Source organism: Chiloscyllium plagiosum, chromosome 6, assembly GCF_004010195.1.
Source record: "Chiloscyllium plagiosum isolate BGI_BamShark_2017 chromosome 6, ASM401019v2, whole genome shotgun sequence".
Lineage (NCBI taxonomy): Eukaryota > Metazoa > Chordata > Chondrichthyes > Orectolobiformes > Hemiscylliidae > Chiloscyllium > Chiloscyllium plagiosum.
Window position 1 is genome coordinate 66,734,808 of NC_057715.1, and position 15,342 is coordinate 66,750,149.

Consider the following 15,342-nt stretch of genomic DNA (forward strand, 5'->3'; position numbering starts at 1 on the left):
TCATATCATACTCATTTACAATTAGTTGGACTGTTGATTTGTCCACATTTTTGCAAATGTTCCATGCATTCAAATGGAGGACCTTTAAGACTTTTTTTAAACATATTTCCACTTTTTGTACTATGACCCTATTTATTGCCAGCCCTTATTTCTTCTGCCTTCCATTTTTGTTTTCTACTTATTTATCTTTTATTTCCAACTTGTTTTCCTCACTCTTGTCTCCCTTCTTCAGTCCCATACCTGTACCATTCTAGTTTAAACCCTCCCTTATGGTACAAGTGAATATCCATGCAAAGATTTTGATCCCAGTCCTGCTGGGGAGCAACTTGTGTAGATACCACTTACAGTGGAACTACTGTTCTTCCACAAGTTGCAGCCATTTAGTTACTTTCCTGTACTTCAAGATTCATACTGTCACACTCATATGCATAACTATAAAATTGTGACACCACTTTATTTCTAATGAACTGGCTGATATTAACACAAATTTTGAACCCATGGGGGAGAATTGGTCCCAATCCCTGATGATTTCAAATTCCTTCCTCCTACACCATTCCTCGAGCCACATATTCAAATGGTCCATGTTCCTTTTCCTGATCTCTTGAGTATGTCACACTGGGAATAATCCTAGATGACTATCTTTGAGGTCTTGCTTTGTAATTTATTTTCAAGCTCCCTGTATTCTGCCTGCAGGATCGTTAGCTTCTTTTTACTTATGATGTTGGTACCAAAAATGGATCAGAACCTCTGGCTGTTCTCCTTTCTCCTGCAGAATGTCCTGCAGCCGCTCAGTGACATAGAGTCATAGAGATGTACAGCATGGAAACAGACCCTTCGGTCCAACCAGTCCACGCCGACCAGACATCCCAACCCAATCTAGTCCCACCTGCCAGCACCCGGCCCATATCCCTCCAAACCCTTCCTATTCATATACCCATCCAAATGCCTCTTAAATGTTGCAATTGTACCAGCCTCCACCACACCCTCTGGCAGCTCATTCCATACACGAACAACCCTCTGCGTGAAAAAGTTGCCCCTTAGGTCTCTTTTATATCTTTCCCCTCTCACCCTAAACCTATGCCCTCTAGTTCTGAACTGCCCGACCCCAGGGAAGAGACTTTGGCTATTTATCCTATCCATGCCCCTCATAATTTTATAAACCTCTATAAGGTCACCCTTCGGCCTCTGACGCTCCAGGGAAAACAGCCCCAGCCTGTTCAGCCTCTCCCTGTAGCTCAGATCCTCCAACCCTGGCAACATCTTTATAAATCTTTTCTGAACCCTTTCAAGTTTGACAACATCTTTCCGATAGGAAGGAGACCAGAATTGCACGCAATATTCCAACAGTGGCCTAACCAATGTCCTGTACAGTCGCAACATGACCTCCCAACCTCTGTACTTAATACTCTGACCAATAAAGGAAAGCATCCAAACGCCTTCTTCACTATCCAATCTACCTGCGATTCCACTTTCAAGGAGCTATGAACCTGCACTTCAAGGTCTCTTTGTTCAGCAACACTCACAAGGACCTTACCATTAAGTGTTTAAGTCCTGCTAAGATTTGCTTTCCCAAAATGCAGCACCTCGCATTTATCTGAGTTAAACTCCATCTGCCACTTCTCAGCCCATCTGGTCCAGATCCTTTTGTAATCTGAGATAACCCTCTTCGCTGTCCACGACACCTCCAATTTTGGTGTCATCTGCATACTTATTAACTGTACCTCTTATGCTTGCATCCAAATCATTTATGTAAATGTCAAAAAGTAGAGGGCCCAGCACCGATCCTTGTGGCACTCCACTGGTCACAGGCCTCCAGTCTGAAAAACAACCCCCCACCACCACCTTCTAACTTTGAGCCAGTTCTGTATCCAAATGGCTAGTTCTCCCTGTATTCCAAGAGATCTAACCTTGCTAATCAGTCTACCATGGGGAACCTTGGAATGCCTTACTGAAGTCCATATAGATCACATCTACTGCTCTGCCCTCATCAATCTTCTTTGTTACTTCTTCAAAAAACTCAATCAAGTTTGTGAGACATGATTTCCCATGCACAAAGCCATGTTGACTATCCTGAATCAGTCCTTGCCTTTCCAAATACATGTACATCCTGTCCCTCAGGATTCCCTCCAACAACTTGCCCACCACCGAGGTCAGGCTCACCGGTCTATAGTTCCCTGGCTTGTCTTTACCGCCCTTCTTCAACAGTGGCACCACATTTGCCAACCTCCAGTCTTCCAGCACCTTATCTAGGACTATCGATGATACAAATATCTCAGCAAGAGGCCCAGCAATCACTTCTCTAGCTTCCCACAATCATTGACTATACCACCAGGAAGGCAATATACCATTCTGGAGTTCACCAAATTCACAGTGGTACCTTTCTGCACCAGAGCACCAGCCGCAGAACACTTAACCTCTTATTAATGATATTCGGATTCAGATCGGTCTCCAGCAGATTGTTACAAAAAAACAGCTAAGCCAGTTACTAATTGGATGATCTCATCTGCTTTGTAGCAGAAGCTTTGATTTGGTTTATTAGCCCTGCCCCTAAGCCTCCAAAGACCTTAGATTTAAAGGATAATTTTTTTTTAAAAAAAAAACAGTAACTAAGTAACATGCTAAATTGCAGGCAAGCCTTCTTCTATTTTATACAAGATTAACTCTTAAAATTTAAAAATCATACCTCCTTCTTCACCAGTTCACCACTTTGCAACACAACAGTGTAACTTTCATGCATTTTACAGTCTTCTATTGCTGGTACCTAGACATATGATGCATTCCACTGCAATCTTACAGGAAATGGGCTATATCAAGACTCAAATATGAAAAGTTTTAGTGCAGTATTCCTCCCAACTTGACGTATAATTACGCCATTTCTAAAACTGCCACTGCAGCTCTATAATCAGATACATCTCCCCTATAAGTTCAAAATTTGTGCTAATATCAGTCAGTTTATAAGAAATACAAGTGCTGTAACAATTTTACAGTTAAGCGTATGAGTGTGTCAATATGAATATTGAAGTACAGGAAAGTAACTGAATGGCTGCAACTTGTGGAAGACAGTAGTTGCACTATAAATTAAACATTTTCCCAGTGTGGAAATTCATATTGTCTAAGCAAATCAAATATATTTTTGGTAGTCCTGATGCTGATTTTTATATCAGATAGTATCTGAGAGTTGGTCTACTAATTATAATGAAAACTTGTCCTGTTTATAGTTCAAATGAATACATTTGAGCAGCAGATTGAGGGTTTTCACCATGAAATGTGGCAAATACATTTCATTTTTAAATATGTAGTTAGCAGTTTTAAAATTGTTATTCACTAAACACCATGCCGTTGGCATTACTTATTGCAGATGTCTGTTTGAAATTAACCAGATCAAATCATCTTCTTTGAAAAATAAAAGTTTGCTACGTTGGCTTACATATTGATGCTTTAAACATTTTGGTAAAATGGTATTTACAAGAGTTAGAAAAAAATTTACCAGAACTAAATAATTATACCGATCAGGAAAGACTTTATCTAGAAAAGTGAAAACTGAGGGGAGCCTAAGAGATCGTTAAAGACCAAATGTTTGTTGACAGAATAACAGTGAGTTAAAGGTATCCTTTTTTATTAGAGTTCAAATAATCTAACAATTATTGGAAAAGACAAGATAGATCATAAGATGCAAATCACCACCAAAGGCTGTACAATTTGCATGCTCCACTGTTAGACTTGCACAAACTAGAGCTCCCTGTCAATCGTCTCACAAATCAAAAAGTTGCTGCACTTCTGTGGTATAAAATGTGAATTAAACTCAGTACAGAAAATTAAGGCTGATATTTTGTAGTGAAAAGACACTTTTAATGATGAGGAAAATGTTACTGCAATGCCACTTAACCTTTGAGATCCAAAAAGAAATAATTAAAGCTGGAGACTCTCACTCCAGAAGGTCATAGAATTAATATTTTTCAATGCTTAAAAAACTTTCTCTTTCTGTCACTTTTCCTTTCTCTCTAAAGCCTTTATTTATGTCAAATTATCACCCTAAGTCATTCTCCACCATGAACTTTATTCATTTAAATTAAGTGGGTTTAAACTATAGACTATTGGTCCAAACATTCACCAAGTTCTCAGTGTACCAGTTACTACCAAGGATCATGGAGGACATGGCTTCGTAGACATCTTGGAATCTATCTTTTCCAGTGTGAAATAGAAACAATTATCTAACTCTAATGGATAGAGTCATAGAGCTGTACAGCATGGAAACAGACATTTCAGTCCAACTTGTCCATGCTGACCAGATATCACAACCTAATCTAGTCCCATTTGCCAGCCCTCCAAACCCTTCCTATTCATACACCCATCCAGATGCCTTTTAAATGTTGTCATTGTATCAGCCTCCACAACTTCCTCTGGCAATCCCTTCCACATACGCATCACACTCTGCACGAAAAAGTTGCCCCTTAGGTCCCTTTTATATCTTTCCCTCCCACCATAAAGATATGCAGTCTAGTTTTGGACTCCTCCACCCCAGGAAAAATACTTTGTCTATTTATCCTATCCATGCCCCTCATGATTTTATAAATCTCTACGAGGTCACCCCTCAACCTTTGATGCTCCAGGGAAAACAGCTTCAGCCTATTCAGCCTCTCCCACAACGTCTCAGGTTTCATTCCAGCACAACCAGAATTCACTCAATATCTGAGAATGGTACTAGATGCTCTGATGGTCACACAGTTTGTTACTACGCAGTGTCAGCTTGCTACTATCATAGCGGGAGATACAGTGGCCAAAGGAACATCTGGGGTGTACCAGCCTTGCAGCAGTGTATCTTCCAGCGGATTAGTAGAATTGCCATGGGCTTGGTCGGGGGGGGAGGGGGGGGGGGGGGGTTTGGGGGCATCAGTGGCTGTGTGAAGCAGAACATTCAACTTCTCACAAATGCTACTCCATCAATACCTTGTTGCTGTCTGTTAGCCAGCCAACCCAGACTGCTGCTGCCGATGTTGAAATACTGGATCCAAAACAGAGCAGCTTACAGCCACAACTACACTGAATGGTAGCAGTTTTCCAGCAACTATGCTTCAATTACTTGGGTACAGCTAGGCCAGTTAAAGGTACATGGAAGACAAAAATAAAGGAAACACACTCAGGTGATTAGTTACACAAGGACGACTGGATTATTTTGTATGGAATTTGATTTTGAATGTTTCTTTTCCAGTGCTTTTAATTTGTGTATTATGATGAAGCGGAAACTGCAATGATTTGTAACAGAGGGATGGCAAACTGTGTGATTATTCTTAAGAAAGAATTAGGGTTGAATTATAGAGTCACAGAGATGTACAGCACGGAAAAAGACCCTTCGGTCCAACTTGTCCATGCCAACTAAAAATCCTAACCTAATCTATTCCCATTTGCCAACACTTGGCCCATATCCCTCCAAACCCTTCCTATTCATAAACCCATCCAGATGTCTTTTAAATGTTGTAATTGTACCAGCCTCCACCATTTCCTCTGGCAGCTTACTCCAGACACACACCATCTTCTGCATGAGAAAGTTGCCCCTTTGATCCCTTTTAAATTTTTTTCCTCTCACCCTAAACCTATGATGTGGTTCTGTTCGCCGAGCTGGGAATTTGTGTTGCAGACGTTTCGTCCCCTGTCTAGGTGACATCCTCAGTCATTGGGAGCCTCCTGTGAAGCGCTTCTGTGATGTTTCCTCCGACATTTATAGTGGTTTATCTCTGCCGCTTCCGGTTGTCAGTTCCAGCTGTCCGCTGCAGTGGCCGGTATATCATACCCTAAACCTATGTCCTCTAGTTCTGGACTCCCCCACCGCAAGGAAAAGACCTTGTCTATTTACCCTATCCATGCCCCTCATGATGTTATAAACCTCTATAAGGTCACCCTCAGCCTTCGATGCTCCAGGGAAAACAGCCCCAGACTATTTAGCCTCTCCCTATAGCTCAAACCCTCCAACCCTGGCAACATCCTTGTAAATCTTTTCTGAACCCTTTCAAATTTCACAACATCCTTCCAATAAGAGGGAGACCAGAACTGCACACAATATTCCAAAAATGGCCTAGCCGATGTCCTGTACAGCCACAACATGACCTCCCAACTCCTGTACTCAATGGTCTGACCAAATGCCTTCTTCACTATCCTATCTACCTGCGACTCCACTTTCAAGGAACTGTGATCCTGCACTCCAAGGTTACTTTGTTCAGCAACACTCCCTAGGACGTTACCATTAACTGTCTAAGTCCTGCCCTGATTTGCCTTCCAAAATGCAGCACCTCACATAATCTAAATTAAACTCCATCTGCCACTCCTCAGCCCATTGGTCCATCTGATCAAGATTCTATTGTACTCTGAGGTAATCTTCTTCGCTGTCCATTTCACCTCTAATTTTGGTGTCACCTGAAAACTTACTAACTGTATCTCCTATGTTCACAGTGGATCCAGCACCGATCCTTGTGGCACACCACTGGTCACAAGTCTCCAGTCTGAAAGGCAACCCTCCACCACCACCACCCTCTGTCTTTTACCTTCGAGCCAGTTCTGAATTCAAATGGCTAGTTCTCCCTGTATTCCATGAGATCTAACCATGCTAACAAGTCTCCCATGAAGAACCTTGTTGAACGCCTTACTGAAGTCCATATAGATCACATCCACCGCTCTGCCCTCATCAATCCTCTTTGTTACTTCTTCGAATAACTTAATCAAGTTAGTGAGACATGATTTCCCACACACAAAACCGTCCCTAAATTACATAAACCAATTACATGCAGCCTGACCAGGAAGAGATTTCCTTCTCTTTTATATTGCAGTTACTTCATATGGAGGACTGTGCTCTCACAATGGCGAGGCAAAAGTGAGGACAGCAGATGCTGGAAACCAGAGTTTAGATTAGAGTGGTGCTGTGCTTTTCTAGCACCACTCTAATCTAAACTCTCACAATGGCGAGGTTGTCAGGATACATCAGATCATGAGGAATCATGACATAATCTGAAAAGGACAGGGGATTAAGTGGTTCAGGTAGCAGAAGAGTTGCTTATGCATAACAATAGTTTGCTCAATGATGTTCTATTTGGCAGCATGGCTCTTTGCATAGATATTTCTAATCAACCTATTCAGACACACTAGCACACACATACAGAACGTGAACCCAGGCCTCCTGACTCAGGAACACTACCACAAAAGCCTTCTAGGCTCCTGTTATATGGATGCTTCACACTTATGTGTAGGTTGCATGCTGAAATCATTATCTTGGTTGTCAGCATATAGCAGTTGTTATCCAATAGTTACACTCGTGCATGGCAATTCACATGCTGATGGCACAGCAGACCAGCACTGAACAATGGTATCATGAGTACTGGCACAATGTCGAGCTCTGATCAATGTAAGACACATGCAAATGAAGCATTGTGCAATTGCACATCTCTGAATACAGACACAGCACCCACAAAGCAATCAATGACACCCTGAACCATGGGAAAGTCCACTATGCAGATGAAACAATGTGCACACTTCTAAGTTTCGGTTTGGAAAGGTAATACATTTCCATTTCCATTCCATATCCTCTCTTTCCATACTCTGTTTCAATCACATCCTTTATATGATAGTACAGCAAACAGCAACATTTGGAAATGTCATCTTGGTCTTTTATTCAAGCATAGTAAGAGCCTGAAGTGAAAGAAATTCATTGGTTTGGTCACCATCAGAACAGTGACCATGCTGTCCTCAACACTGCTATGAGACCATAGTGGTCTCATTTCAGTGAGCATCTCCTTTGCGAAAATGAGGAATTGCGCACACTGTTTCTTATTTTGATTGAGGAAGAAGAGATACTTCCCAAGACCCTATGTGATTAGAGCCTTCTATTGACATCTTTTTTCTCCCCGCTCCTCCTCACTCCTCAGACAGCTTGTGCTGCCTCTGCTGAACCGTCCTGTAATTTAGGGGTGGAATGTTCTACTCCTGCTCCTAACACCTATGCTCCAATGTTGTAGCTAAGGGGAATGAAAACTATCACACTCATTGCTGGTAGCAAGTGATTTGAGCAGGGCCATTGATGTGACAACCAAGGCCTTTACATTTTACTGTCACTGTGTTAAAAACTAAGAAAAAAGTTAAATTTTCTGCATGTTTTATAACATGAACGTGGTTAACAATATGACAATGAAAAGATAATTTTTTTTGTGACGTTGATTCAGGGATAAATATTGGCCTAAAACACAGGGATAACTCCTCTGTTTTTCACTGAAATAGCTTAAGGTCTTTGACACTCACCTGAACAGGCAGATGGAGGCCTCAATGTAATATCTCAAATGACCCCACATTTGATAACATTAAGGTCCCTCAGTACTGTACTGGATTGTCAGCCTTGCTATTTACATGCTCCAGTCCTATAGTGGGACTTCAACTAAGGACCTAGTCGTTCAGAGGCCAGAGTACCATCTTGATCACTGCCTGGAGTTATCACCAACATTAAACAACCAAATAAACCACCAATCACTTCCACTGACTCGGCAGTAGGAATAACTCAGCAACCAATCTGAGAGTGGTTATTGACACTTCTTGATGCAGATCGTGTATTGTGAGAGCTCCAGGGAATCTGTGGATGGAGAGTTGAGTTCGGAAGTGACATTGCTACAGTCTAAACAATACTGCATGCAAAATCTGCCTACCTCCCGTGCCTATTCCCAGTAGCTGCAAAACCCACCCACCCAAAATAGCATCGGGCACAACCCACACCAGAAACTTTTGCTTAGAAACAGCTTCAGTTGAAGAGAGAATACAAACTCTGCATGTGGTAAAATCTGCAGTCAGACTTGTTTTCTTAAAAGTTTCTCTCTTCTCACTCCACTATTTTAAAAGGAGCGTAACCTCCCCCTGCATCGTTTGTCCTTGCTCCAGTTAAGCGGCTATTAAATCACAAGTAAAGAAGGGTGCATGTTATGATGCTTTTAGGCCTTGATTTCATTCCAAACAACCCTGATGTTTCCCATGGCATATATACAGACAGCAGGAAAGCCAGGCATAATCACTCACTGAATATCCAACTATGTGCATCTCCAATGCTGGATAACAATCAAGATATCCCTCCTGCCCCTCAACACATGAATTAAACCAGGGATATCCCCGTTCTGCATCCATTAATTTCCACATGTGCTGAGCCAATGGTGAGACTTGCAGATGAATCCCACCAGACCTGGGCTCAATTCTATTTCTGAGAATGGAATAAACCCTATTATATGAATGACTTCTGTTCTGCAAGATTCCTTACAGCGAGTTATCATCCGAATCAGTTTTTTTTTAACTTCAAGATTAGTATCTGCGCAGTGAAATCAGAGCTCTACAAGTTTCGGAAATGTTGATTCAGGTCTTCTATTTGCAAACTATTTGGAAAACATCACGTTTTAATAAGTATCTGTTTATTTTTTTAAAAAGCCTTCTTCAAACTTAGAATAACTCTGGCCAAGATATAAGATTGCACGATAAGCATATGCAGATTATGTGGTTTTATACAAAGATACAATATTGGCTACAAGAAAGAAGGAATTTGCCTATAACAGCAGAGGTGATACTCCCCACATAGAGCTTCCAGAGTACATCTATGCATAAATACTTTTTGAAAGTAATGTTAAGCAGATGTTTATGTTATCCAGGACTTAGATTTCATCATAATTTCTCACTTCTAGTCCTTTAAACTCCTATTTAATTAATGGATTTTGATAAGGTGCAGCTTTAGCCTTCAAGTACCTAATTTGAGTCATTTTGGTTTCCAAAATATTCACGAACATCAACTTAGTTATTATAAATGCAACCTTAAACAATATTATCACAGGCAGGTTGAGACAAGTTATTAATGCAGTACATAACATCTTATTGCAGTGCAGTACAGTGTAGTGTTGATTAGGTTCCTGTCACCAATGTCAGTTCCGGCAAGATTTTTATGTATGACTTGTGATAAGTATTGCCTTTTTTTTTCATTTCCAGGTTTAGATACATGGCTTTTGGAAAGCCCGTCATCTTATTTTTCCCCCTTTGCTTCCTGCAAAGTGTGTTGGCAACCACTAGAGGGGAGGAGACTGCTGGTCCTTTCAATTACTACACCATTGAGATAGACGAGGGAGAGGACGTAGCCAGAGACGTGGCTAAAAGGAATGGCTTAGAGTACGTCCTACCGGTCAGTGCAACTGTTTTAAATATTGTATAACACTTAAAATATTTTTATTTATTTTTTCAGTGCTATTGTGATAATTATTTGTAACAGAAAGGTATTTCATAGTTATCAGTGCAGCCAAAGCCACTGCTGTGAAAAGAGACATTGAAGGTGAAGAATGATACTTGCACAGTTTAGGTTATTTAAACAAAAATAGCAGGTTTCAAGTTGTAAGTTATTTTTTGCATGCCTTCAACTGTTTTTTTTATAAAAATCAAGATATTTCACTACCCCTCTCAAGAATTCGACCAGTATTCTAGAAATTGCAAGTTTTTTTTAAATGGAATGTGTATGTAGTTTGAAATGAATTTCTCTTTTAAAAGAAAGGTAGATGTGAAACCAGTTTGGTTAATTCCCCTGAAGATAAATGCCTGACGCTTCTTTTATTGCTTAGGGAAATCGTGACAATTATTGAAATGCAGTTCATGTTTTATGTGGCCACAGCATAGAGCTCACAATCTTAATAAACTGAAGCAGCTGTCTGATATTTTTTCTGTGGTTATTTTGAGAAGTTGAAGTTATGAATAGGAGGGAAAAAACATACATTTTAAGGGCTTATGCCTCTTTTATAGATTTTTTAAAGTCTTTGATAAGTGGATGTGCAACCGTATGATCTCATTTGCCTGTAACTTGTATTTTTTTTTACCCCTGGTTGTGGACTATACTTGAAATGAAAAACAAAATTAATCCAGTTTATGCCAATACTTAACAAAAATCTTTGAACAATTAGATATTAACTGATCGTAAATGTTACTGACATTTCATTATTAAAATCTGGTTGTCAATTTATACGTATACAAATGCTGTTATAAAATCTCTGTACAATGTACCTGATTCTATCATTTAAGGCAAGAGATGCCACAGCTAGTTAACCTTTTTTTGGACACTCAGAGTTCAACCTGTGTTGGATATTTCACTGTCATTTCTGCACCCAGAAGGTTAACATGCTACACAAAAATCTAGTTGCAAGCTGATAGGACTAACTCTTTGTGTTGCTAATTATCCCACCGCATAATTATTAATAATCACGAGTGGGAACAGGAAATAAGCAGACACCAAATAGTTGAGAATCCTATGATTCTGGCAGGAAGCTAGCCTGCATTAATAAAATGTGCCTGTGCCATTATCACAGTAGATAGAAGTGTTCCTTGTTAAGGATCATTTATTAACTGAGATCATCTTTTAGTTCGCCTTGGGGTAATGACTAATGTCAATGGCAAATTTCACAGTTGTCTAGAGAAATGAATTAAATTTGCAATAAAAAAGCCCTTTGGCTTGTTGTACATGTTCATTTATTGGAGTAGTTGAACTAGAAGAACTGTAAGGCAACCAAGAACATCGGCTTAATTTTCCTTATGTATAATAGTGACCTTTTAGCTCTATGTTGGAACAATACATATTATGAACTGGTGAATGGAATTTAAAGCACAAATCAGCAATGGTACCAGATGTGGAGTACCAGAGATATGTGGTATGCAGTCTTTCACTAACACATTCCATTTTTGAGGTTTTCTCGGGGGGGGGGGGGGGCAAAGTGTTACAGTACTGAAGCAACAGGGTTCTGGATTTTTACTACATAATAATGACTAGTCGTTGCTTAATTTTTATTAAAGTGTAATAAACATTTCGATATTTGCGCTAAAGTGAACAGATCTCTAATGTATACAGCATTTATTTGGTAATATGGAATTTATCTGTTATAGTGAGAATATGGTTTATTATATCACAGTCCATTTTATTAAAGTTTTTTAAACAATAGTTTTTGAATCCCTGCATTAGACTAGAAGGGGTTTCTAATGCTTTCAGCTATATAGGCAGTAAAAGCAGAATGTGCACTTGCTGATTCACAGCTCTTGTTTACTTTGTTATCTCCAGTCCTTCTGGGTCCTGGCTAAAGCGTATTTAGTCTGTCAATAGTTGTCATGATTAGATCAGGATTTATAACTATATGAGCAATTTAGAATACTTAGATTTATTCAATTAATCTAAAGAGTCTCTGAATGTAAGACAGTCAAAACTTTCTCTTTGGAAAAAGAATGGACAGTAATTCATTACAAGAAAGCACTTATGAATGAAACATCAGTCTTTTTAACATGCATTAAAATGAGATTTGTGAATGAGGCAACAGATGAACTGCATTCAGTGCACTGACTGATATTATAATTGAAGCAAATGATGGACCTGTATCAAGATTAAATGTTTACGCAGTGCTTCGACTAGAAATTTCACAAAATGAGGCTGAATGAAAGGTTCTTGATATATTGGAGTTTTAGAGTTAGTGTTTTGCTTAGATCTGGAATGAAGAAAATAGCAGCTAACCCGTGTTGCAACAGTAACTAATTAATGGAAGTTTTACTAATAAGACATCACAATCGCTAACAGTTTTATGCTACACTGAAAATATATTTTAGTTGTTATGGTAATCATTTTTAAGTGAGACTAATGAGAAATAATTTTGTATACTTGAGCTATTAATCTTACTCTTAAATAAACATATTTTGCCCACGACACAACAAATAATTAGAAAAGGTTCACGTCTCAGTCTGAACAATTAGCATAAAGGTCATTAAATCCTCAAAGCATAATGATTGTCTTTTCCCCACAGCAGAATAACAGAACTCAAATTTAGCAAGGTCAAAGAGCAGATTGAGTCTAAAATTTCATACTGCCTCGTAAGCTTTCACCAGGTGGAGAGCTTGTCTCTGCCTGTTCTTTTCCATGTTTTACCTTGTGCCGTGCAAGTAATCGAAAAGTGTGTATGTTTTGATACAAAAGTCCTTTTTTAGTAATGTAAACTAATCACTCAAAATATAGGATAGATAAGTTCAATGAGAAAATATGGGAGTAGCAGTGCACACTTCACATTTCTGATCAAACTTGATGGATTTTATGTCTATGAAGGATTGTATCTGAAACAGTGAAAGAAGTTAATATAATTGGCACAGTGCTGAACCACATCACTAGACACCGAAAATTCACCAGTCTGACTTCAACTGAGTAACACATTTCAATTTAATACAAATAAGAGAGTAGTTAACATGAAAGTCTTTAAAAGATAATGAAAAACTAAAATTAGAGTTTAAATAAATAAAGTTTTATATGGTCTTTGCAGTATTTATTGCATCTAAACAATAGGTACCCGTGTAGTGAAATTTATATGCAGATATGGTGGATATTACTAACTGCTGTAGTGATTGATTCCCCCCATGTATGTGAATTCTGGAACATTCTTTAATGTAAGGTGATCCCAAACAGCACTGAATTATCCAATTACTTTAAACAATTAGCACAGTAAGAAAACAAATTACCTTACGGCCAGAATCATTTCAATAATGGAATGCATAAAAGTACAATTCTTAACATCCATTTGAAAGGAAAAGACATTCTAAAATGCCACACACATGTAATGTCCTGAATTAATTATCATGCAGTTATCATTGCTGAATCTTAATAGTGTGCTTTAAAACTTAACATGCGATCCTGTTATGGAATTGGCTTGTTTTCTCAATTCTAAAAATCATCAGCAAAAACCACATAGAAAATGTGTTCCAAACGCAAAGACTTGGTACATATTTGAGTCTCACTCCCTCTCTATTTTAGTTTGAATTATAATTTACAAAGTTATCTATTCTGAATTATTAATCGGTTATAAGTATAAATAATTAACTAATCAAAAAATGAAGTGTCAGCCCATTAATCAGTCTCTGTATTTGTTTACATCTTATAGACATCTGGGTCATAGCACTAGCATCACGGAGGTCTACATACCTTTAACTACGTTTCAACACTTAGTGAGAAAATAAATCTATAATGCTTGGGTTGTGAAGTATCACAACCATTAAGTACACGGAATTTTTCTTTTTCGCCAGAGATGAGACAATCTCAGTAAATGTTGCATTTTTTAATTGGTGTTATGGCTTTGGCAAAGGATGACATACCCAACGTAGAGTGACAAGTGTTGCACTGACAAACACACCCTCACACACTGGCGCGCGCGTGCGGTCAGTCTCTCTACTGCACATGCTCGGTCGATCAGCGCTCCCTCGCTCTCTGACCCTGCAGGGCGCGTCTTCGCTTTCTGACCCTGTTGCGCGCACACGTGCTCTCTCTGACCCTATGCCGCACACGCGCTTTCTGACCCTATGGCGCGCACATGCTCTCTCTGACCCTATGCCGCACACGCGCTCTCTTACCCTGTGGCGCGCGTACGTGCTCTCTCTGATCCTGTGGCGCGCGCACTTGCGCTCTCGGACCCTGTTGCGCGCACACGTGCTCTCTTTGACCCTATGCCGCACACTCGCTCTCTAACCCTGAGGCGCGCACACATGCTCTCTTTGACCCTATGCCGCACACATGCTCTCTCTGACCTTGTGGTGCACACACATGCTCTCTTTGACCCTATGCCGCACACTCGCTCTCTGACCTTGTGGCACACGCACATGCTCTCTCTGACCCTGTGGCGCATGCACATGCTCTCTTTGACCCTATGCCGCACACTCACTCTCTGACCCTGTGGCACGCGCACATGCTCTCTCTGACCCTGTGGTGCACACACATGCTCTCTTTGACCCTATGCCGCACACTCGCTCTCTGACCCTGTGACACGCGCACATGCTCTCTCTGACCCTGTGGCGCACGCACATGCTCTCTTTTACCCTATGCTGCACACTCGCTCTCTAACCCTGTGGCGCGCACACATGCTCTCTCTGATCTTGTGGCACGTGCACATGCTCTCTCTGACCTTTTGGGCATGCACATGCTCTCTCTGACTCTGTGTCGCGCACTTGCACTCTGACCCTATGGGGCGCATGTGCTCTCTCTGACCCTGTGTGGAGCTTGCTCACTCTCTGACCCTGTGGGGCGCGTGTGCTCTCTCTGATACTGTAGCGCTAGCATGCTTGCTCTCTGACTGCGTGGCACGAGCTTGCTCTCTGACCCTGTGGCGCCCCCACCCGCGCTCTCAGCCGGTCACACCCCTGCCTGCCTTCTACCTCCACCTGCGACTGCTATTTCTCTATGTCCCTCTCCTCACCCCACACTCACAATGCCGTTCTTCACCCCGCCCTCAAGCTCCCACTGACCTTCCCTGCCCTCGAGCTCTCGATCACCTCCTCCCACTGCCCTCG

At 40.5% G+C, this 15,342-nt stretch overlaps 1 protein-coding gene across 1 annotated transcript in view; it reads left to right on the forward strand.

Moving 5' to 3' along the window:
* Positions 1–15,342, forward strand: part of LOC122550661 (PC3-like endoprotease variant B) — an 869,748-nt gene that overhangs the window by 100,568 nt on the left and 753,838 nt on the right. Inside the window, exon 2 of the mRNA XM_043691743.1 lies at positions 9,991–10,180. Within this exon, the coding sequence (XP_043547678.1) occupies positions 10,001–10,180 (180 nt within the window). The 5' untranslated portion in view covers positions 9,991–10,000. The remainder of the gene's footprint in view (positions 1–9,990; positions 10,181–15,342) is intronic.